This window comes from Carassius auratus, chromosome 46, assembly GCF_003368295.1.
Source record: "Carassius auratus strain Wakin chromosome 46, ASM336829v1, whole genome shotgun sequence".
NCBI classification, from domain to species: domain Eukaryota; kingdom Metazoa; phylum Chordata; class Actinopteri; order Cypriniformes; family Cyprinidae; genus Carassius; species Carassius auratus.
Genome location: NC_039288.1, coordinates 19,088,675 through 19,114,878, shown reverse-complemented (window position 1 = coordinate 19,114,878; position 26,204 = coordinate 19,088,675). Strand labels below are relative to the sequence as shown.

The following is a 26,204-nucleotide window of genomic DNA, read 5'->3' as shown; positions in this document are numbered from 1 at the left end:
GTGTGGAACGGAAGTTTATTTGTTCGCTCGTCATGAAAACATCAACAGGAACGTCCTTCTGTGTTTAGAATCAAACCGGTCACACTATAAAAGAACATGAATATAACGTCAAGATCTGACATTACAATCGAAAGACATTCAGAAGAAGCAAATACAATCAAAAGAAGTCGGTATTATCCAAATAACTGCATTCAACTTTGCATACAATGATGTCTGTGAGTCCTGATGATGATGTCTGTACCGTAAAAGTATTTATTCCTGACTTAAAAGTTTATATATAAACTCAATATATCCAAACATAACATTGTTGCTCAAATCTGGACCAATAATATACGTGTGAGCAATGATATCACAATTGAGTTTGAAAGTGTGCATATATATATATATATATATATATATTTCATAATAATGTCTTTACTGCTACTTTTGGTCAATTTAACACATACTTGTTTAACATAAATATTCATTTATTAAAAAAGCAGGTATATACAAAGCCGAAATTATCAAGACATAACATTCTTGAAATAATAATATTTGAGCAATAACATCACAATGAAGTTTAGAAGTGAAGACTTTCATGTTTTGGAAAAAAAATAATAATATATTTTATTTATTATTATTATTATTATTTGAAAACAGAACATACTTCTCTGCGTTCGATTCAGTTTTGTCCATATGGCAAAAAATATGTATTAATTTATTTATGTATTTATTTATGTATTTAATTTAATTTAATTTAGTTTAGTTTAGTTTAGTTTAGTTTAGTTTAGTTTAGTTTAGTTTAGTTTTGTTTTTGTTTTGTTTTGTTTTGTTTTATTTTATTTTATTTTATTTTATTTTATTTTATTTTATTTTATTTTCTGGCCAAAATATATTTTAAATGTATATGCTGTTAATAAACTGCAAAGCACAATGAAATATATTTTTGAAATTGAAAATGTATTTGCTTACAACCTTGATTTCACAAAATATATTTCAATATTACAATTTTATTCAGTATTTTTTAATTCAAATGGTACAGAGAACAAATAACGTTTTCATCATAGAGGGCAAAAAATATTTTTAAATGCATTTAAAAAATACATATACACTTTTAAAATATATTTTCAATAATATTGCAAAAATGGCAAAAAAAAATTGGTAGAAAATATATTTAAGTAAATATATTTTGAGTTTTTTTTTGCCATTTTTGAAATGTTTAAAAATATATATTTTTTGCCGTATGGGAGAAAAAAAAACAAACAACTCTAGCGTATTCTTTAGCAATATATATATAATATTTTTGTATTATCATCTATAAAAAAATGCTGTATTTTAAAGAGGAACAAATGTTTAAGAGGACGTGACACCTGGTTTCCAGCACACACAGAAATAATAAACATTCATCAACACATGAATCACACATAAAATAACATAATTCATAAGCGATATCATATGTAAAGTAAACACTGATATTACTGCAGCCCTCACGAGCCAATCACAGCCTCTCCTTGAAGAAGCCCCGCCCATCTGATTGATTGACACAGGGTGTGTCCAATTAAATGCTTTGATTAGTAGACTTAACTGTGTGTGTGTATATAATAGTTCAACAACATAAGCTAGTTATCCAGCCTTGACTCGTCATGCAGAAAATAAGTGCTGTCTTTCCCTTTCTATTTACAAAACTAGACTTTCTGAAGAAAAACCTTCTGCTCTGTAGATAAATACTTAAAAGAACTGCATTATATTCAGTATTATTTGCATTATATTCCGGTTATATTGTAAAATGATGCTGCTTTGATAAATTGAATTGATAAAAGCTTTGAGCAGATACAGCTTTACAGGAAGATTCTTTTCCTTAACATTAGTTAACTGCATTAGTTAACATGAACTAACAATGAAAAAAATGTCTAAAGCATTTTCCTAATAATCTAATATTTAACAGATATGCCCATACTGCAAATAAATAAAATAAAAATAAAAGGTTCTGGCTAAATATATATATATATATATATATATATATATATATATATATATATATATATATATATATATATATATATATATATGTGTGTGTGTGTGTGTGTGTGTGTGTGTGTGTGTGTGTGTGTGTGTGGTAAACAGTGAAACTCAATGAGATATGTTTTTGAAAAGTAAAAATAATAATAATCATAATTGTTTTCAACCATGAAATACCAAAATATATTTTTAAAATGTATTTTAGCGTCAAAAAATACATTTCTAAATATATTTCCATTTGCTTATTTCATATATTCACACGTTATAGACAGCAATTAAAGTTTTTCTTCAAATCTATTGTATGTGAGTGTATTACATGGAGGCTATATATATATAAACAAAAATTATATATTTTTAATATATTTTCTAAAAATGGCCAAAAAATATATTAATATATATTTTACATAAATATATCTATTTAGGCTTTTTTAATCTATTTTTTAGTCTTTAAATTAATTAATTGAAGGATGGATTGATTTTTTTATGTAAATATATTTTGAAATCATTATTATTTTTTGGCTATTTTGAAATATATAATCAAAAAAATTTGCTGTATGGATGTGCAAACATAAACCTATTTTTATTAACTAAGGTTAAAACTGTAATGGTTGATGTTAGTTAATCCATTAACTAATGTTACCTTACTGTAAAGTGTCACCAACTTTCCTTTCCATCCCTGATCGCCTCAATACGATATTAGTTACTGATAACTCCACTGTCGATAGTTGTAGAAATAAAATCCACAGCAATCACAACAAGCATCCATTAGCCCAAACCTCTGACCTCTGACCCTGACCGCTGACCTCTGACCCTGACCTCTGACCTCAGGCGCAGTGGGACAGGCTGAGTTTGAGGACACCGTCTGTGTGCATCTTGAAGAGCAGTTTGAACTCGGTGGGCAGCTGGTGAGACTCCTGCCACCTGGTGGTGAACTTGGTGCCCTTCTTGTCGTAGTAATGGTAGGGCAGCTCTTTGCCCGTGTTGGGGTCCCAGCCGAAGGGCCAGAATCCGTACAGGTGCACCTGTTCACACAGAGACGAGGCCAGCGTGAACATCAGGATCCCTGTGCTCAGACGCTTCGGCGAAAGCTGCTTCGTCTTCCAATACCTGCAGACACACAAGACACATCTCGGTTTCCCTTCTATAAATTAAATTAAATTAAATTAATATCTAATATAGTTAATGCTGTTATTTAAATAGTTAATTAAAACACATACATAAACTTCTATTATTATTATTAATATTATTATTTTCTATTATTTGTTTATTTATGAGTCTTGAAAGAGTTTAATTCTTAAAATTAAAAAATATAAAACTATTTGAAAAATTAATATAAAAAGTATCAAAATATAAACATGCTCATAAAAATTTTAGCAATTCTGATTAAATTGTTTTATTATTGTTCCTTATTAATAAAGTATTTAATTTTAAAATACTACTAATATCAGGCTGAAAACAATTAATCCATGTTCAATAAATTTCTGATACTGTTATTTATTTAAGAGTTATTTAGTTTAAGAAATAAAAAAGTTACAGTTAGTAATATTTTTATTTTATTTTAACTTTAGTTTTCAAAATATTAATACAGTTTAACATCAGGTTGACATCTTAAAAAATCTATCAGTTTGCAATAATTTTCTAATATTTATTTATGTATTTGTTTTTTAAGAATTTAAGACATTCTCAAATAATAATAATAATAATAATAATAATAATAATAATAAATATAAAAACAAACAAAGAATTATATTATTGGTACTTATATATTTAAGAACTTACTTATTGATGAAGATTTTAGTTTTAAAATATAAAAAATTATAATTATTATCATTATAAAAACACCGGTAAATTTTTTTATTTCACGCGGTTGTTTGCTGCAACAAAAACTACGAGCAAACCACAAGTATCAAATATGATTTGTGCTTATGTGAATCTGCAATGAAAAATGTAAAAAGAAAAAGTAAAATTTGATTAAAATTTGCGATAATTTTTTTTGAGCCAAATAACTATTATTAGCTTACCGTTCTTTTTATTTTCAGTATTATTTTTAGTAGCTAAGCTCTCAAATGCGACGTAAGATCTCACCTGTTGACGTACTGCATAATGTTTCCAGGCCAGGCTAGCTGCACCTTCAGCTGGCCCTTGTGCTCTACGAAGAAATCCACGAGCGTGCGCGTGACCGTGGCCGAAGTGTGGAAGAAAAAGGCGGGAATCCACAGGATGGCGCCGTCCAGCTTCTTCAGGCTCAGGTAGAAGTTGTTCCTGTCCTGAATGGTCAGCAGGTTGTTGTAGTATTTCTCCAAGATGCTGGGGTTGAAGGTTGTGAGGTTGGTCCGTCGGCCTACGTCGCGACGGAAAACCTCGGTGGGCGCGAAGTTGCAGCGGAAGACGAAGTCGTAGCTGTCGATCTGCGTGCCGCAGCGGCTGCCGGTGAGGATGCCACTGTTTCCTACCACTGCACAGGTGTTGAAGCGCTTGTTGAGGACTGGAGACGAATCCGGGAGCAGAGACTTGAGGTTCTCGCCGATGGAAAAGACGTATTTGTGACTGGAGTAGTCGTAGTGCATTAGCTGACCCACGCGAACGCTGCTCTTGGTCAGCGTGAAGTTGTGCGGGACGTCGATGTACTGGGCGATCTCTTTACTGAAAAACAGATGCAACAACATGAAATGAGCGAATCAGAAAGAAAAAATACGGGTGAAATAATTACAACACCAACTATAATATTACTAATTAATAGTAATTCATAGTATAGTAAATAGTAGTAAAAGTATTCATATTTATTAATATTTAATATTAAGTACACATGTGAAAGTTGATGTTTTCAAGAATAATAATATTTTAAAAAGTATTAAATTGGATACATTTAACAAGGGCAACAACTATATTACCATAGTTCTATCATGAGAACTCTTGGTAGATTTTAGCATGGTAATGGATATGACAATGTTAATGTATTTGGTCTTGGCGGAATAAATAAACTATGCTGCTGTTGCTGTTGGTTATTGCTGTATTTGTAGATTATTGCTGCTGCTGCTGTTGGTTATTGTTGTATTTGTAGATTATTGCTGCTGCTGTTGGTTATCGCTGTATTTGTAGATTATTGCTGCTGCTGCTGCTGTTGGTTATCGCTGTATTTGTAGATTATTGCTGCTGCTGCTGTTGGTTATTGTTGTATTTGTAGATTATTGCTGCTGCTGTTGGATATCGCTGTATTTGTAGATTATTGCTGCTGCTGCTGTTGGTTATCACTGTATTTGTAGATTATTGCTGCTGCTGCTGTTGGTTATCGCTGTATTTGTAGATTATTGCTGCTGCTGCTGTTGGTTATCGCTGTATTTGTAGATTATTGCTGCTGCTGCTGTTTGTTATCGTTGTATTTGTAGATTATTGCTGCTGCTGCTGTTGGTTATCGCTGTATTTGTAGATTATTGCTGCTGCTGCTGTTGGTTATCGCTGTATTTGTAGATTATTGCTGCTGCTGTTGGTTATCGCTGTATTTGTAGATTATTGCTGCTGCTGTTGGTTATTGCTGTATTTGTAGATTATTGCTGCTGCTGCTGTTTGTTATCGCTGTATTTGTAGATTATTGCTGCTGCTGCTGTTGGTTATCGCTGTATTTGTAGATTATTGCTGCTGCTGCTGTTGGTTATCGCTGTATTTGTAGATTATTGCTGCTGCTGCTGTTTGTTATTGCTGTATTTGTAGATTACTGCTGCTGCTGCTGTTGGTTATCGCTGTATTTGTAGATTATTGCGGCGGCTGCTGTTTGTTATCGCTGTATTTGTAGATTATTGCTGCTGCTGCTGTTGGTTATTGCTGTATTTGTAGATTATTGCTGCTGCTGCTGTTTGTTATTGCTGTATTTGTAGATTATTGCTGCTGCTGCTGTTTGTTATTGCTGTATTTGTAGATTATTGCTGCTGCTGCTGTTTGTTATTGCTGTATTTGTAGATTATTGCTGCTGCTGCTGTTGGTTATCGCTGTATTTGTAGATTATTGCTGCAGCTGCTGCTGTTGGTTATTGCTGTATTTGTAGATTATTGCTGCTGCTGCTGTTGGTTATTGCTGTATTTGTAGATTATTGCTGCTGCTGCTGTTGGGTATTGCTGTATTTGTAGATTATTGCTGCTGCTGCTGTTGGTTATTGCTGTATTTGTAGATTATTGCTGCTGCTGCTGTTGGTTATCGCTGTATTTGTAGATTATTGCTGCTGCTGCTGTTGGTTATTGCTGTATTTGTAGATTATTGCTGCTGCTGCTGTTGGTTATCGCTGTATTTGTAGATTATTGCTGCTGCTGCTGTTTGTTATTGCTGTATTTGTAGATTATTGCTGCTGCTGCTGTTTGTTATTGCTGTATTTGTAGATTATTGCTGCTGCTGCTGTTGGTTATCGCTGTATTTGTAGATTATTGCTGCTGCTGCTGTTTGTTATTGCTGTATTTGTAGATTATTGCTGCTGCTGCTGTTGGTTATCGCTGTATTTGTAGATTATTGCTGCTGCTGTCAGTTATCGCTGTATTTGTAGATTATTGCTGCTGCAAGCAAGTACATGAACTTGCTACTGCCAATACATGAGCTGATATGGTGCTGTGAGTATTTAAGACATACTGCAGCGCTGCACAAATAGCATATAAAATAATTCATAGCAGATCAATACAGGTGGAGCTGGGGATGATGGAGGGTTTTAGATTAACTCTGAATTAATGTTCTAGCTAGTATTAGAATCCTCTCCACTGTGCTTGTGTGTGTTTGTGTGAGAGAGAGCGAGAGAAAGAAAGAGAGAGAGAGATGTATGTGTGAGATTGTGTGCGTGTGTGTGTAAGGTTCACCTCTGCAGTAAATAAGCGCTCTTGTTGAACCTCCAGCTGCTAGACTCCTGCAGGTTCTCGTTGAGCGCGTTATTCAGTGATGTGAACGCAGGATCCAGGAACTTCATGGCCAGTTGGGACCTGATGAGAAGATGCACAGACAGAGGAAATGAGAAACACTGTTTCTGTTCAACATCACAGGACGACCCGATCACGTCGTCCCACTGACGGCAGCTGCTGAAAGCGGCTCCAATCAATGAGACCCATCCAGACCGCTGTCAGTCAGCCTGTGCCCGGGGCAGTCGATGGCCCCTTTTATACTCCACGCCTGCTCATTTGCTCACTCTCGTTTGTTAAAGCTCAGTCTGTTTCAAAACATCTCAAGCCACTCACAATATATGTCACATATCAAAACTATTTTCTTCCGCCACAAATTCAGATCTCAGTTGGACAGTTTAACAGCTGAGTTCAAGATCTGTTACTAATTCAGAAATGTTACTTTATAACTTTAGTAATAAAGGATTGTTGAGTCGTTTCATTGAAAGCTGATTGTATCACTGTATTAAAGCTCATTGTGTTATGAGACAGAGATGGACTGAGAGTGTGATCTGATACAGCATTCATTCTTCAGCTTAATCTCATATTCACAATAAAACATGAGTCTGAATGTCCGGTGAGGAAAGCGATATCTTTGTCGTACTATCTTTCATTTGTTAAGAGTGATTTCTTATGGCAGCTGTTGTATAAAACTGTTGTATAAAACAGTTTTTTTAAAACCCCACCTTTTTCAGGAAAACCAAATTAGGTGAAGGATTTTCAGCACAGCGTAAGGGTTAAAACACATTTGAATGCGGTTCTGCTAGTTTTGGCGTATATTCTCTCTTCACTGGCACAAGTTCAAATGACTCATAGTAAAGCTGAGTAACATATGGTCATATCGTCAACAAGACGTGCCGGGAACAAAATGACTCGTGCTATGTAACCTTGACTGCAGAAAAAGCATCTGATTACTGACTGGACATAAAACTGCCAGAGGAGTAAATCAGGACCAAGGACAGCGCCACAGACTGACACAACCACAACAGCAGAACACACAGGGCTTTACTTGCACTTTATACAGTCTTCATGCTGCTGTGTATATATCTGCAACAGCTGTGCTTCTTTTTAAAACTTAAATCACATTTTGTCATCCAAATAAATGGCAAAATGTGTTTTGTTAGGGCAAAAGCTGCATGTTTGTAAGAAATAAATCCAACATTTTTACTTCAAATCATTGGGTCAGGCTAAAATGCAAGCCTTTAATCCATAATAATGCTTCCTCCAGTGTAAAAGTGTACTGGTCTGAATCAGGAGAGAAATCTGCACAGATAAAGCAGTGTTTATAAGCCAAAACAGCTATAAACAAATATGTGGCTGGATTTTGATGTGAGAGACAACAAGAGATGCACTTTTTCACTGGAGGAAGTGTTATTAAGTTGGCTTGAAAAAGCCAACTTACTGATCTACTATTTAATCTTATTATTATTATTCTTCTGAGCCAAATTTTAAACACTATCTCCTCCTAGAGCTTTCAAGCTAGAACCACCAAACTCGGGTCAGACCTTCAGACTGGTCTGACTCGGGTTGCTATATCTTTTCTAACTGATTCGGCTTATGGTTTTCGTAAACCAGACTACCAAAACCACCTTAAATCCCATAGACTTTCATTGCGGGGGTACAAACTTTTGAAAAATAAGGCTTATAATATATTTAAGCTGTCTACTACCAGGGCAAACCTTAAAAACTCTCTACTGAGAATACAGCTAAAACCAGCCTAAGCTGATCAGTTGTTTTGGCTAGTCTCCCAAACTGGTTTTTAAGTGGTTTTGACCACTCTCACGCTGGTCTTAGCTGGTTTTTAGCTGGTTTTTACTGAATCCACTGTTTGTAGCTGGTTTTTGCCAGATTCACATAGAAACATGCTAACAACATGCTAGTTACTCACTAATCAGACTAGAAACATTCCTATAACATGGTTTTAAAGTGGTTTCGGCCACTGTCACGCTGGCCTTAGCTAGTCTTAGCTGGTTTTAGGTGGTTTAGTATAGAAAAATGAAAACAACATCCTAGTTACTTGCTAATCAGACTAGAAACATACTTCTAACAAGTTTTAAAGTGGTTTTGGCCACTGTCACGCTGGCCTTAGCTGGTCTTAGCTGGTTTTAGGTGGTTTTCTTTACTGAATCAATTGGTTTTAGCTAGATTATCATAGAAACATGTTAATACCATGTTAGTAACTTGCTAATCAGACTAGAAACATACTTCTAACATGGTTTAAAGTGGTTTTGGCCACTGTCAAGCTGGCTTTAGCTGGTCTTAGCTGGTTTTAGGTGGTTTTCTTTAATGAATCAACTGGTTTTAGCTAGATTATCATAAAAACATATTAACAACATGTTAGTAATTTGCTAATCAGTCTAGAAACATACTTCTAACATGGTTTAAAGTGGTTTTGCCCACTGTCAAGCTGGCTTTAGCTGGTCTTAGCTGGTTTTAGGTGGTTTTCTTTAATGAATCAACTGGTTTTAGCTAGATTATCATAAAAACATATTAACAACATGTTAGTAATTTGCTAATCAGTCTAGAAACATACTTCTAACATGGTTTAAAGTGGTTTTGGCCACTGTCAAGCTGGCTTTAGCTGGTCTTAGCTGGTTTTAGGTGGTTTTCTTTACCGAATCAACTGGTTTTAGCTAGATTATCATAGAAACATGTTAACAACATGTTAGTAACTTGATAATCAGACTAGAAACATACTTCTAACATGGTTTAAAGTGGTTTTGGCCACTGTCAAGCTGGCTTTAGCTGGTTTTAGGTGGTTTTCTTTACTGAATCAACTGGTTTTAACTAGATTATCATAGAAACATGTTAATAACATGCTAGTAACTTGCTAATCAGACTAGAAACATACTTCTAACATGGTTTAAAGTGGTTTTGGCCACTGTCAAGCTGGTCTTAGCTGGTTTCTAACTGAATCAACTGGTTTTAGCTCGATTATCATAGAAATATGTTAACAACATGTTAGTAACTTGATAATCATGTCAAAAACATGCTTTTAACATGGTTTTAAAGTAGTTTTGGCCACTGTCACGCTGGTCTTAGCTGGTTTCTAACTGAATCAACTGGTTTTACCTGGATTAGCATAGAAACATGTTAGTCACTTGCTAGCCATGCTAGCCACAAGCTAGTCACATTTTAATCATGCTAGCAACATGCTAGTTGTATACTAATCATTCTAAAAACATGCTAGCGACATACTAGCAACATGCTAATCATGCTACAAACATGCTAACGACATGCTAGTCACTTGCTAATCATGTTAATAAAATGCTAGCAACATGAAAATCATGCTAGAGACATGCTAGCCACATGCTAATCATGCTACTAAAATGCTAACAACATGCTAATCATGCTACAAACATGCTAGCAACATGCTAATCATGCTAGCAAAATGTTAGCGACATGCTAGCAACATGCTAATCATGCTAGAAACATGTTAGCAACATGCTAATCATGCTAGCAAAATGTTAGCGACATGCTAGCAACATGCTAATCATGCTAGAAACATGCTAACAACATGCTAGAGACATGCTAGCCACATGCTAATCATGCTAGAAACATGTTAGCAACATGCTAATCATGCTACAAACATGCTAGCAACATGCTAATCATGCTAGCAAAATGTTAGCGACATGCTAGCAACATGCTAATCATGCTAGAAACATGCTAGCAACATGCTAATCATGCTAGAAACATGCTAGCAACATGCTAATCATGCTACAAAAATGCTAGCAACATGCTAGCAACATGCTAATCATACTAGAAACATGTTAGCAAAATGCTAATAATGCTACAAACATGCTAGCGACATGCTAGCAACATGCTAATCATGCTACAAACATATTAGCAACATGCTAATCATGCTAACAAAATGCTAGCGAAATGTTAACAACATGCTAATCATTCTACAAACATGCTAGTGGAATGCTAGCAACATGCTAATCATGCTAGCAAAATGCTAGCAAAATGATAATCATGCTACAAACATGCTAACGACATGCTAGTCACTTGCTAATCATGTTAATAAAATGCTAGCAACATGAAAATCATGCTAGAGACATGCTAGCCACATGCTAATCATGCTACTAAAATGTTAACAACATGCTAATCATGCTACAAACATGCTAGCAACATGCTAATCATGCTAGCAAAATGTTAGCGACATACTAGCAACATGCTAATCATGCTCGAAACATGCTAACAACATGCTAGCCACATGCTAATCATGCTAGAAACATGTTAGCAACATGCTAATCATGCTACAAACATGCTAGCAACATGCTAATCATGCTAGCAAAATGTTAGCGACATGCTAGCAACATGCTAATCATGCTAGAAACATGCTAGTCACATGCTAGAAACATGCTAGCAAAATGCTAATCATGCTAAAATCATGCTCTCAACATGCTAGAAACATGTTAACAACTTTGCTAATCATGCTAACGACATGGTAGTCACTTGCTTATAATGCTAGTAATATGTTAATCACTTTCTTTTTTAAACTTCTTAACTTTTCAAACTTTTACATTTTTACAACTTTTTAAGCTTTTCAAACTTTCTACATTTTTCTAACTTTCTGGCCAGGCTTTTTCAAGCCAACTTAAAGTTTGAAAACAAACTTTACTATCTAGTTATGGATTATGGACTCGTATTTGAGTTAAAATCATCTTAATGCTGGATGTGTTTCATCTTTTGTCTTCTCCAGATGTTCACTGATGGACTGGAGTGCTGTGGATTATTGTGATGTTTTTATCAGACTCTCATTCTGACGGCACCCATTCACTGCAGAGCATCCATTGATGAGACACTGATGCAGTGCTGCATTTCTCCAAACCTGATGAAGAAACAAACTCATTTACATCCTGGACAGGGGCGTCAGACTGGAGGTAAAAGCAGTACTGATTACTAGGGCCCTAAAGGAAGAGAGGGCCCTTGAAAAGTCTGGAATATATTTAATTTTAGCTAGATATTTTTAAGGAAGGGGGTGTTGTTATCGGGGCCCTGCCTATACATAGGGTCCGGGATCTTGTGCAACGCCCCTGATCCTGGATGGCCTGAGGGTGAGCACATTTTCAGCTTATGTTAATTTTTAGGTGAACTATTCCTTTAACAAAATTGCATCACATCTTAAAATAATTTTAAAATAAAACCTGTGAAAAGCAGGTTTCACAACAATGCCTTTCATCAGTGTTAATTTTTTATTTAAAAAATATATATATATTTAATTTTTACATTTCTTAATATTTTGAATTCTACTTTTTATTTACACACACACGTTTTTTCTTAAATTGTATTTTATTTCAGTTTTTTATTGTTTTAGTTTTAGTTAACTATAATAACTGCCAAATGCAAAATAAAAAACGTTTTTTCTTCGTCTATAAAAAAAATTACAATAATACATCTTGATATTTAGAACATTTGAATAATTTGAGGAACCTTTTTCCACTATTAAGAACCTTTTGTGCAATGGAAATCTTCATGGAGAAATGCTAAAAACGAGCTTTAGTTTTGAACTTTGTTAGAATCGAATGCATGATGCATATAGCTACTGTAGAATATGAAAGCAGCAGCTGAATGTTCAGAAATCATTACTCTGCGAAATATGAGAATGTGGGTTCGTTCATCTCGATGATCAAGGAGCGATCTGCGCATGCGCGCCGAGCATCATCACAGAAGGACAACAGAGGCCTTTCCAAAATTAGATTAAAGCACGCATTTATTAATCTACATGAAGTCAATATCTCCACACATGCGCATTAGAAACGCCCCCCTTTTTGAATTACAATCATAAGCATCATATGTCCCTGATTTATTGAATGAGCGTCGTAACACACATGCCCACTCACCGAAAGCCCGTGTGGAACATGTACATCCGCGGCCCGCCGGCGTTGGCGTATTTCGGGGCGGTGAAGATTAAGTCTTTCTTGATGGACACGTAACTGATCAATGACAAAATGAGCAAAGCGACGCTGAACATCACCAGACCCAGAACACTGACGACCCGAACCATCTCAGCCCAGAAGCACTGCGATTCACACACGGAGAACGAGCATGACGGATGCGGGAGGCGTCGCTTCAGACGCTGATGAAGAGCAGGGATCGGCGGCGTCTCTCATCAGCACCAGCCGCTGCCATGATGCCGGATCTCCGTCTGATATCGGCGTTCGCCTGGAAACATCTCCTCCGATCACACTCGGGCTGCAGTGCAGAAACAGCAGGCGATACTTAAAGGAGACTCGATCCTATTCAGATCCTAAACTCAAATAATAAACAAGTCAGTGCCGTAGACGGAGGCGCTGGAGGATCCGCCGACACCAAAGGGGACACGGATTATCCTGATATGCCACACACACACACACACACACACACACGATTTGTATCGTAAAAAGTGCTATACAAATAAACTTGAATTGAACAGAACAGACAAATAAAAACCAAAAATGACAAAAATAAAAAATGAAATTAAAATGAAAAAATATAAAAATAAAAACTGACACAAACACTTTTATATTTTTATTCAATTTATATTTGTTTATATATATATATATATATATATATGTGTGTATGTATGGTGGAGGTCTGGAACAAAGAGAACTGACTTACAGTACATCTACTGCTTAACTGTTATCTGTTGATAAGCAACGCTGGGCTTCAAACACTGATGACAAATTTATTTTCCAGGTGAACTTTGAAGTGGAATCATCCGACATAGCAGAAGAAATAAATAAATAATAATAATAATAATCTGAGCAGTGATGTTATTACAGTATCTGCAGCGGTAGAGATTACTGTAATCCCAACATCATGCTTTATTATTACAGAACACAGAATAAAGCTCATGCACTCAGACTGTGAGGGATTTATGACTCATGCATAATTATAATTTCTGGAAATTACAGCTTCTCATTCTCACTTTATCAAAGCTTATTTTATAACAACATGCATTCACACACACACACACACACACACACACACACACACACACACACACACACACACACTCACTCAATTCAGGCCCCTGCTGAAGAAACATAGACTAAAACTGTAAATTTTAACTACATAAAGCTATTAGTGAATGCCGAAGATGAATTGGGTCTTTTGTAAACACACTGAATGTCTAAAGCACTTTAAAGCACTTTATTAGAGGCAGCAGAGGATATAAACCACACAAATATCAATATCTGATGTCTCAACACAACACAATAAAAGCTGCAAAATTGCTCCTTCTCTCATGAAAAGTTAAAAGGCTGCAAAGGGAATAATTATGAAGGACTCGTCAATTCCAGTAGATGCAGGGAGAATTAAAGATCAGTTTCAGTGGAGCAAAACCACACAGGTTTAAAATAAATGACTTTCTGGAGCAGAGAGATATGATCTTCCACAAAATACACCTACAAAACAACATTTGCAATAAACACACACACACACACACACACACATATATACCGCATATTTGTATATGTCTAAACTCTTTTTTAATATATACTATTTTAGTTAAAATGTATTTTATTTCAAGTAAGATAAAAAAATCTAATGTCATAGTTTTGACTTTTATGTCATAATTCATTTAAAGTTTTGTCTTTTTATATGATAAACTTTTTAATCCCATATTTATATATCAATTTCAACATTTTATTACATAATTATGACATAAAATCTAATTTTTTTTACATGTTAATTATGATATTTTGTGTCTTTTTATGTCAAAACTAAGACTTATGCCATAGCTTTCGACTTTTTTTTCATACTTAAGACTTTTTAACTCATAATGTAAACTTTTTAGGCCATACACTGAAAAAAAGTTTGGTATAGAAAATTTTCACTCAGAAATTGGCAGTAATATCAAAGATAATTACACACAAACTGCAAGTTACTTTTATTTTATTTTTTATAAATGTATTTAGTTTTAAAAATGTTTTCAGTTTTAAGTGTAAAAACCCTGTTCTTAACATCGCAAAAAAAATTGGAATTAAAAAAGAAGTGGATCATATATTTGTGAAATATAACGATATAAAATAATAATACATTTAGCCGAGAGTGACCGAGTGAGATTGAGAGAGTGAGATAGTGAGAGAGTGAGATAGTGAGAGTGAGAAAGTGAGGGAGTGTGAGTGAGAGATTGAGAGAGAGAGTGAGAGATTGAGAGAGTGAGAGAGTGTGAGTTAGAGAGTGTGAGAGTGAGAGTGAGATAGTGAGAGAGTGAGATAGTGAGAGTGAGAAAGTGAGAAAGTGAGGGAGTGTGAGTGAGAGATTGAGAGAGAGAGTGAGGGTGAGAGAGTGAGAGAGTGTGAGGTAGAGAGAGTGAGAGTGAGAGAGTGAGAGTGAGAAAGTGAGGGAGTGACAGTGAGAGAGAGTGAGAGTGAGGTAGTGTGAGTGAGAGAGTGAGATAGTGAGAGAGTGAGATAGTGAGAGTGAGAAAGTGAGGGCGTGTGAGTGAGAGTGAGAAAGTGTGAGAGTGAGAAAGTGAGGGAGTGTGAGTGAGAGATTGAGAGAGAGAGTGTGAGTGAGAGAGTGAGAAAGTGAGAGTGAGTGTGTAATTGATTGCTGTGATCAAAGCAGAAGTTTCAGCATTATTACTCCAGTCGTGCTGCCCAATATTTCTGAAATCTCTGATTCAACACAGTTCTCTCAGATCAAAAAGAGGGACAGGAACATGACAGTGAGACTTTTTACCCATAAATCCCTTCAACGGTGAAGGATCTATTTATGCATTAATTATGGCTTTTTTGTAGTTTTATTTCATAATTATGAGTCAGTATCTCATAATTCTGATGTTTTATTTCATTATTATGCCTGTTTATCTCAAATTTGTGTAGAAAAATTGGTGTAGATACTATTTCAATATTATTTCAAAATGGCTAGTACATTTAAAAATAAATTAAAAGATACATAAAAAAAGATTTACTTACAACTTCAAATTTTTATTTACAGCATAATTATAAATGTTTATGCCATAATTATGCTTTACCAAAGCATAGCTCTTTTTCTTCTGTGGTGGAAATGAGCTTCTAAATGATGGAATAGTTTTTGTGTGAACTGTCCCTTTAAGCATTTTAGTAGTTAATCATGAATGAAGAAAGATCTCGTCTAAACTGGAAGTGTAGTACTAATTTTAAAGCAAACAGTAATTAGTATTTACTTTAAAATATCTAGAATGAGAGAAATTATTAAGTTTATACAGTGCGAAAAACGTTAACTAAAATTAACTTGAAATGTCCCTGGGCAAATATTAGTTTTGTGTGAAAACTGATGATCTTTTATAACCTCTGATGACACGGACAAATCCAGCCAGGACAAAGACTGTTATTGTGTGTGTGTGTGTGTGTGTGTGTGTACAGTAACTAATAGATGATCTATTCAGCTGCTGTGTGTGTTTTTATGTCTCATCACATTCCTGTGTGTGTGTGTGTGTGTGTGTGTGTGTGTGTGAGATAAGATCTGCTGCTGTCCTCATGTTCACTGAAGGTTTAGCCAAGCATCACTATTTATCATGTTTAAGGTTAGCAACAAATTTCATTATGCATACTTAATTATGGCCTTTAGTCCAATTCGATTCACTTAAGATCATCTTTATGATAGTATACTCCTAAACATTAACTTTTTAGTAGAAACAAGCATTTAAGATGCGACATCTTTCTATTCCATTAAAATACACTAAGCAATAGAAAGTAGCAAAGCACAATTCACGTCTGTGGTTTAACTAAAGGCTACTATGGAAATAAAAGTCAAATTATGAGATAAAAATCATAAATATGAAATAAGTCATAATTATGATATAAAAAGTCCATATAATGACAAATAGTCAAAGTTAGGAGAGAAAAAGTCTTTATGACATTAAAAAGTAAATTATGAGACATTTATATCAATTATTAGAATAAAAGACAAATTATGAGATAATTGTTCATGTTCATAATTACAATATAAAACGACAAAAAGTCAAAGTTAAGAGAGAAAAGGTCATTATGAAATTTAAAAAGTAAATTATGAGACATAAATCATAATTATTAGAATAAGTCAAATTATGAGATAATTTAAATGAAATAAAAAGACATAATTATGATTTGAAAAGACCACATAATGACAGAAAAGTCATTCTGACATCAAAAAATTAAAATATGAGACATTAAAGTCCTAGTTACGAGAATAAGTCAAATTATGAGATAAAAGGGTTAAAATTAAATAACAAGTCAGAATTATGATATAAAAAGTCATTTATAAGAGAAAAAGTTATTAAAGTGACAGTAAAGACATAATTATGAGAATAAGTCATAAATATTCAATAAAAAGTAAATTATGATATTACAAGTCAAAATAATGACAAAAAGTTAAAGTTATGAGAGAAACAGTCATTATGACAATTAAAAAAGTAAGTTATGAGACATTAAGTCATAATTATGTGAATAAAAGTTAAATTATTAGATAAAAATCATAAACATGAAATAAAAAGTCAAAATTGTTATGTAAAATTGTTTGTAATTCAAAAATATAAAATAAGAAATCATAATTGTGATATAAAAAATTAAATTACATTGTCAAACTAATGCTATAAAGTGAGGAGAGAAAAAGTCACGACTAAAAGTTGAAAATGTGAGATATTAAGTAAAAATAGAAGTCAAAATATGAGATAAAAACATCTTTATTTAACACATGTAACCCGTGTATCAGCTTCAGACAGACGGGGAGACTCTACAGATGATAACTCGTGTCAGTAATGCTGATAAACTGCTGTTTAAGGAAGCGTCTTTTCTGATCCTGTAATCTCAGTCTCTGGTTTCTTATTAACTCTCCAGGTTAACGTGAGCTCCTCTCTGGAACGACAGAGCAAACACACGATCAGTCATATATTTATTCAAGACTCATTACCGAACGAGAGAAAGACAGATTCAGTCCAGGCTTGAACAGAGGATGAGATAATGAGCCAATCACGTGTGTATAGTGTGACGAGTGTTGTTCTGATAATGATTCATTATCTCATATTTTAAGATTTTTTGATTCTCGTAACTTTAACTTTTTGTCATTATTTTGAGTTTGTCACTTATGTTTTTATCTCAGAATTGACTTCTCATAATTTTGACTTTAAATCTTATAATTTGAATTCTTACGTCATAAATTTGAATTTTTATCTTATAATTATGACACAATGTCTCATAATTTAGTTTGTCTTAATGAGTTTTTCTCTCATAACTTAGATTTTTTTTGTCATTATTTTGACTGTCATACTTATGTTTTTAACTCATAATTTCTACTTTTTAATATAATACTTAACTTCTCATAGTTTTTACATTAAATCTTATAATATGAATTCTTTTTATCTCATATTTATGACAATGTTTTGTAATTTAGTTTATCATAAAATAACCCCACAGAGTAATAAATAAATACACAAAATATAAACTAATAATAAGAGAAAAAAATCCTCATCCTAGATGCAGTCTCACAGAATAAATAAAAACAACAAATAATAATAATAATTATTATCATAATATAATGCATTACATTATAAAATATTATATAAGCAACAACAAAATTAATAAAATATAAAAATACATCAAAACAAATCCAACTACAGAATAAGACAAATGACTGGAAAACATGTAGAAAGTATTTATCCAGGCGGGAATCATGGTTGGATAAATCATAATTATGACATAAAAATATACATTATGACAGACTACGCAAGTCAAAATAATGTCGAAATAATGAAAAAAATAAATTATGAGATGAAAAAGCCACCAATATGACTTCAAAATGTTTCAGAACATAATTATGAGACTTTATTTCATATTTTGACTTCTGATCTTAATTACGAATCATTATCTTATTATTTTGATTTGTCATACATATGTTTTTGTCATAACTTCAACTCATAACTTCTTATTTTGACATTTAATCTGAAAGTTATGATTAATATATTTTTATCTCATATTTTGACGTTACTTCTAATCTCATGATCACTATCTCAATTTTGAAACCATAATAGCTTTTTATCACATAATTTAAACTTCGTTTAATTATTTTGTCATATTTACTGTATTATTGTATGTCATAATTTAAAAATTTATGTCATAATTATGACTTTTTATATCATAATTTTGACATTTTATCTCATAATAATGACTTAGATGTTATTTTTATTTCATAATTGACTTTTTATCTCATATTTAGATTTTACCTCTAATGACTTATCACTATCACATAATTTTGACTTCATCTAATTATTTTGTCATATTTGTTTTATGTCATAATTATGATTTCCTACCTAGTAATTTTTACATTTAAACTCATAATTATGACTTTTCACATAGTTTTGATTTATTTCATAATTATAACTCATATTTTGACTTCTAATCTCACACATTAGGACTCATAATTTCATAATATCAATCTTGATCATCTCATAATTTTGTGATTTAATCTCATGATTATTCATAGTTTCCACAGGAAACAAATTTCTGCCACATAAGAAAAAAAAAATAATAATTAGTTCCCCGTGGAAGCCTGTTTCCGTCAGTGAATATAAAAAGGTAATGGTGACTTTTTATCTCACAATTCTAACTATTTCCCTCAGAATTGTGAGATATAAAATTGCAAGTTATAAAGTCAGAATTGTGAGATATAAACCTTTTTTGCTCAGTATTGCATGATATAAACTCACAAGTTCTCGATAAAACTCAGAATTGTGAATTTAAACTGCAATTCTGACTTCTTTTCTCAGAATTCTAAGTTTATATCTCGAAATTGTTACTTTTTTTCAGAATTGTGATTTTATATCTCAAGACTACACCTGCATTACTTAATAGGTCAAACACACAGAAAAGCTCACGAATTTAAGTTAAAGGCTTCTGAAAAAAATAACTTATTCATAACAAAATCCAAAAATGTGTTAAACAGCAGAAGTAACAAAAAAAAAAAAGGTTTTGCCACAACTTGATCTGTGAATCATTTATTCGATTCATTCAATAGATTCAAACCATTCAAATGAAAATGAATCTGTCAACATTACATGGGATTCATTCCAAAGGAACGGTAAACGTCTGGGAAACATTTGTGTTAATTTTAGGTGTTAAAATGTAACAGCATGAGACATTATCAGACAGGTTTGTGCTCCATTCTTATCTTGTCCTGAGCACGAGTGGATCTTCTTTAACCTCCACTCAGGTGAACCGTTGATCTCGGAGAGCCACTAATAACACACTCTGTCTTTTCAATTAAAGAAGGAGCAGTGTTTAATTAACCCCTTGCTGCTCTGCCGACCCACGCGTGCCAGGCTTGTTTGGGGTTCGTGGTGAGGAGGCCCATATTTTACCGTGAACTATCGATGAGTTTCGCCGTCTGACAGCCACCTGCCCGATCAGGCCTGAAATATCTCAGAGCAAATCATATTTCCTGAGATCCGCCGCTAAAACGCTGAATTCACTTATGAGCAAAATGAGGTAAAGACCATCAGACCTCTGACACACAGAGAAAAGGACATAAAGGAAACTCGTTATTCTTTACAGGACGAAACTGAGACAAAGTCAAACAGAGACTCTGTTACTGCTCAGAAACAGTTATACTTTTATAACAGTTATATTTTTTTTATGTTTTTAATTTTTAAAGTTTGTTTAAGTTTAAGTCATTTTTAGTTTTTGTCATTGTTATTACAGTTTTTTTAAATATGTATATATATTTTTTTATTTTAGTACATCCAACTTAAATAAATAAAAACTAGAAAATTTATATATAATTTTAATTTTACAAAAAAAAAAAAAATCATATACTAGCATATGTAAATGCAAGATTATTAAACTAATAGCAACAACACCACACTGTTTCATAAATTAAAAAACAAAAAGAAATAAAACATTTTATGGAATTATTATTTTTTTATAACACATGATATTTTTCTTATCATGACTTTTATCTCATTGATTTATGTTGTAATTTCAACTATTTATGCCATATTATTTTGACTTCTGATCTCATCATTTTGACTTTTATCTCATTATGTTGCTCATAATTTAAACTTGGACAACAAAATCCGTGACGTTTGACAAAAAAACTTTTTTCATTTTCATTTCACAACAAAATCATAGACTAGTGCCTTTAAATGCGAGATTATAAAACAGATAAATTAGCTTCAACTCTAAACTGTTTTAATGAGCCATGCTTCATACATTTTTTTACATTATTATTTTTATTATATAAAGTATTATGCTTTTTTGTTTAATAAGGCATAATTATGCCATTATTTAAAATTATGCATTTTGATAACTTTTGTCATAATTTAAACAATTTATGCCATAATTGTAATTATGCCATTCATCTCATAATTGTTAATTTTATCTAATAATTATGACTTATCTCATAATGTTTTTGCATGATAACTTTTATGCCATAATTGCGTCTTCTTATTTCATAATTATAACTTTTTAAAATCTCAGTTTTTATGTCGCAAATCATGTCATGACACAGCAGTGATGTTTAGCATTTACTAACTAGCACCTTTCGATGGGAAATTATAAATCTTAAAGGCAAGTTACAGCTCCAAACTCCATTTGCATAAGCTGTTGATTCATAGTTTAAAAAAAATGCATGTACATTTTTATGCAATTTTTATAAAAGCAATAAGCCACCTCTGAGGCTGTGTATTTGACCGTAAAGGAGTCCAAACTGGATTCACTCTGGTGTCTTTCTTCGGTTTTCTTCTGTCTCCAGTAGCAACAGATATGATTGACAGCTGCATTCTACAGGCCTGTCTCCATGGGAACAAGCATGACCTTTTGCACACAGGTTTCTGATGGTGGGATCTCATGTTTACGGCCTCAGTCTCACATCATTGCATCACTGTTGGTAATAGCGTAAAAGTTCATTATCTAGGCCGTATTTATGAAAAGACTTAATTGCCTGTCATATTTTACACATAGACATCTCTCTCTTTTTCTCTCTCTCTCTCTCCCTCTCTCTCTCTCTCTCTCTCTCGTATTTATTTGGATCGTATTTATTTGACAATGTTTCCAGCTTCACTAGACTGATGTCTGGTTATAAAGTGTCTCTCCTGACCTGTAAACCTCTTGATCGTCTGTGTTTTCTCAGGCTCTTGAAGCAGGACGAGTGTTGAGCTGCTGATTGGTTCTTAACCCCGGGTCGGAGCACTTGATTGGTCGGTGTGTTGTTATTGATCGAAGAATCACTTTCAGGGTAATTTCTGTCTTGTGGAGGGAAAAGGTGAGTCACGAGAAAAACAGAAAAAACCTTCAGAGACATCAGATGAATCACGCTGAGGAAACTCACACCACAGTTATCATCAGCAGGACTGTTATCATTAACTAAAACCATAAATAACATGCTCAATACTTGAAATAATCATTAACTGAAATAATAAAAACTTAAACTCCTTTTATTTCAGCTAGCTGCGAAGGCAACATTTCTTAGTTTTATTTAGATTAAGCTAAAATACACTCAAAATGTAATATATACAGTGCTTTAAGTGGGCCTGTACACACCTGTACTCAGTATGGCCACTTCCAAATATAGCTCTTGAGCATACACCACCTCTCCGTGTGCCCAGAACGTGCTTTTAGCATACTGGTACATTCATTTGGACATCTGTTTTAATAGAGGTTTTAATCCTTTGCCTTCACTGCCGCTTTTCAGAGCCCCCTTCACAATACACGCTTCCTAATTCTTCCTAGTTCAGAGTATGGAGCGTGAATCATTTGAAACAGTTTGGGAGTTCGGATCGGGTTCGCGAATCATTTGAGTCAGTTCGGGAGTTCGGATCGGGTTCGCGAATCATTGAGTCAGTTTGGGGATCGAAAAATCATTTGAATCAATTCGGGAGTTCGGAGCGGCTTCGCGAATAATTTTAATCAGTTCGGGAGTTCGGATTGGGTTCGCGAATCATTGAGTCAGTTCGGGAGTTCGGAGCAGCTTCGCGAATCATTTGAATCAGTTCGGGAGTTCGGATTGGGTTCGCGAATCATTGAGTCAGTTTGGGGATCGAAAAATCATTTTAATCAATTCGAGAATTCGTATAGGGTTCGCGAATTATTTGAATCAGTTTGAATGCAGTAATGCAGTAGCTCTTTCTAAGGGTATTTTTTCAAAATCCTTGCACATTTTATTTATGTTCAATAGTTCTTTGTAGCTCAAGCAAATCCGAGAACTAATAAAAGGATTTATTATTAAGGTTGCCTGTTGACTGCTGTATATAAAAGCCCTTCAATATAGTTGTTGTTACCTCAGGGGATGAGAGGAATCATCAAATCATCAAAAAAAAAAAAAAAAAAAAAAAGAATATATATATATATATATAAAATAAACATTTTAAACTTTTATTTTAAAAGTAATAGAAACTTTTAGTGTTAGACGGTGTTACAAAAGATTCGGTTTCAAAAGAATCTTATGTTCATCAAAGGATCTATTCGATCAATACTCCTGTAGGAAATGGATGGATGAGGAAAGAGAGCGAGCGAAATCACACACACACACATGAGTACAGTAATGCGTGCGTGTGTGTGTGTGTGTGTGTGTGTGTGTGTGAGCAGGGAACAGGCTGTCATACAGAGATAGGCCGAGCTCCTGATCAATAGTTCTGTTGCGGTTGTTTCCGTGTTCTCTAAGGCTGGGGTTCACTCATCAATACTTTGATCGGGTCTCTGGAGCTGCAGGGCTGCACCAGTAATCAGGGATATTTTTAGACGCCTAACACTCTTTCTGACAAGGTTACATCGCTCGCCTCTTCATCTCGCTCTGTGATGGGGAGTAACCAACTAAACCTAGTCATGCTACTAACATAAAGAGTTACTCACCCGAGAATGAAGATTCGTCCACGCTCTACTCCTCCTCGAAGCAGGTGTGTGTGACGTTCCTCTTTCAGTGAGATCGTCACACTCATGATCCGTCCCGAGGAGATGAAAGTCAAAGACGCAGAGTCATGTTTCAGACGTGTCGGTGTATGTCTCTAGCACATTCATACATGCACCAAATGATCTCCGCTCACGGCTGCTGACCCCATCAAGAGAGACAGAGAGACTCTTCCTAGTCCATACTCCTCATAATTAATAAATGATAAATGTTACTGCAGCTAATCAATAGTGTAGTTAGAGGGAATCGATCAGGCTGGGAATCTCCGCTCTACTTAGATTTTCCCAACTATTTAAAACAAAAGACTCTCCTGAGAACCATCAGACTGACAGAACAGAGAGAATTCATTATCATTAGCACACAACTGATCTATCAGAGACATGAGAGGAGGGTCAGCACACACACACTACCTTCCCAAAGATTAGATTTGTGTCCTATAACTGCGACTGTGACCGGGCTTTGAGTCGGCTCTTTAGGAGCAGACACCGGATCGATGTTCTTCACCAGAGCGCTGCGTTCGAGCCACGGGTTTGTGAACACGAGGACACAGGAGAGTGCAGGAAAGAGCTAGCTGTGTGATTATTACATGATAGTGTGTGTGTGTGTGTGTGTGTGTGACTGGCCAGTAAACTGAGGTTGTGAGGAGAGTGTACTGGTCCTTCAGACACACATGTGAGGGCCACTCCTTTAAGAGCCGCTCAAGATTTTTTTTTTTTTTTTTTTTAAGTTCATTGACATTAATGCAATAGAAATACTTACCTTTAACTTATTAATAAGCGAACAACATATTTGGTGAAATAAATCACTGAACACCCTGTAGCTGTGGTGTCATATGCCTGGGACAAATTTCATTTATTTCGATTATTTAAAGATTTGTATGTTGCATCTTAAGAAAGATAATGTTTGCATTGTGTGAACATATCATTGCTAAACATTTTAGTAAAGAAACAGACTGTCAAGGAAAACACCAAAAACTTTAAAAGCAGTATGCCAGCTTTATTTAACATATTGAAAGTAAAATCCAAATGGCATTTATGCATGATGAGTGAAGAATGCAATGCTTTTTGACTGGTCAATCTTCAACATTGACTGTTGATAATTGTTCATGATTGCGCGCGTGGCAGCGGGACTTCAGATGGAGGATTTGGCTCATCGTAAATCTTTAAATCACGGCAGAACAACACCGGTTCTTGTCCGAGACCCAGTTTGTACTGCCACAGATATAAACTCTCATGTGGCTTCAGCTCGACTGTGAGATGTTCTTCTACTTCGGTCGCTTCGTCCCAGCTCTCGTTTTCAGTGCTGACGTGCGAACCTCCATATTCTGCAGAAAAGGAGAACTGCAACTTCGCAATTAACCCGGAAAGGGCTCCGGATTCAACAGAGGCGGACGTGGCGATATTCCAGGTGTGGCGTGATTTGGGACATCTTCTCCTTATTGTAGCCAACCTTTTTATTAATTTTCTTCTGCCAGGTCACAGGTGATTTGCTGTCATTAGTTATGGTTTAAATATTCTCCCAAACGCCAAATGCTGGGCCTTTGGTTACAGACAGCCCTCCGGCAGGAAGTTAAGAACGTCGGGATGAACCGAGTAGACAGCAGTGCAGTCCGTCTTTGTTGAAGTTGGTCCTTTGTAGTACTCGACTCCCCAATCTGAGACGGGTTTGAGGAAGTAGTAGTGGTCTGGCAGGCCCCAGTATACAGACCGTCTCTGCAGTTGGGATGCAGGCTGTATTCTACAGGCTTCCCAGTCGTGATTCATGTTGGTTTGTTCTCCGGTAAAGTGCCCTTCTCTTGGAAGATGATGTAAAACTTGCCAAAGGCTGAGAGGTAGTGGTCTCCACCCTGGCAGTTGGGATGAAGGCTGTAAACTACAGCACCGCTGTCAGTCGACAGATCGGTGATCTACGGTAAGAGTTACCCTTGATGATGTAGAAGTAGCCTTCATTGTGACCGAGGTAATGGTCTCCGTTTTGGCAGGCAGGGTGCAGACCGAAAATAGTGATGTCTAAACCTTTATTGAAATTACTCGACTGCATATAGCAGCCCAGATCAGAGCGGATTATATAATAGTAGTTGTTCACTCCACAGAAGTCAGTGCCTTTGGTTTTGCTCTTGGGAATAATGCCTTTCATCGTGGATGAACCTGCAACACAGAAGAACCTAAACATTCAGTCTCAAAGCATAATGCAATGCTGTTATTCTAATCATTTTATAGACACGCAAGATCACTGTTGATGATGCACAAAAATCCTAAATACTGAATTGGGAGTCAAGGATAATGAAGATATGAGACATTGATTATTTGAATAATTATGATATGTGTTTCATGTAGGTACAGCACAGACTAAAAGATTGGAAACATGACTATTTTTAATGTTTTTTGAAAGAAGTTTCAAGCCTGCATTTGTTTGATCAAAAATACAGAAAAAAACTGTAATATTGTGATA

General features: G+C 34.6%; 1 protein-coding gene and 1 pseudogene across 2 annotated transcripts; both read right to left on the bottom strand.

Annotated features, from left to right (window-relative positions):
* Positions 1-13,269, bottom strand: LOC113064492 (sia-alpha-2,3-Gal-beta-1,4-GlcNAc-R:alpha 2,8-sialyltransferase-like). 2 transcript variants are annotated; one of them, XR_003278827.1, is made up of 5 exons: positions 12,752-13,269; positions 6,831-6,950; positions 4,084-4,641; positions 2,639-3,105; positions 1-84 (listed from the first exon to the last, which is right to left on the bottom strand). XR_003278827.1 is itself a non-coding variant. In XM_026235371.1 (4 exons), the coding sequence occupies exons 1-4, from the start codon at positions 12,913-12,915 to the stop codon at positions 2,823-2,825; spliced, it is 1,125 nt and encodes a 374-aa protein (XP_026091156.1). In that variant the 5' UTR covers positions 12,916-13,269; the 3' UTR covers positions 2,498-2,822. The 2 variants fall into 2 exon arrangements, 1 of the variants encoding a protein (XP_026091156.1); XM_026235371.1 differs by lacking the exon at positions 1-84 and having other exon boundaries at positions 2,498-3,105.
* A 12,356-nt stretch (positions 13,270-25,625) lies between these two features.
* Positions 25,626-26,204, bottom strand: part of LOC113063701 (ras-related protein Rab-27B-like) — a 29,430-nt pseudogene continuing 28,851 nt past the window's right edge.

Coding starts and splice junctions, on each gene's coding strand:
- LOC113064492 (XM_026235371.1), bottom strand. CDS start 12,915: ATGGTTCGGGTCGTCAGTGTTCTGGGTCTGGTGATGTTCAGCGTCGCT. Junction 6,951..12,751: donor ATGTTCCACACGGGCTTTCG/GTGAGTGGGCAT, acceptor TCTTCTCATCAG/GTCCCAACTGGCCATGAAGT. Junction 3,106..4,083: donor ATTATGCAGTACGTCAACAG/GTGAGATCTTAC, acceptor GTGTGTCTGCAG/GTATTGGAAGACGAAGCAGC.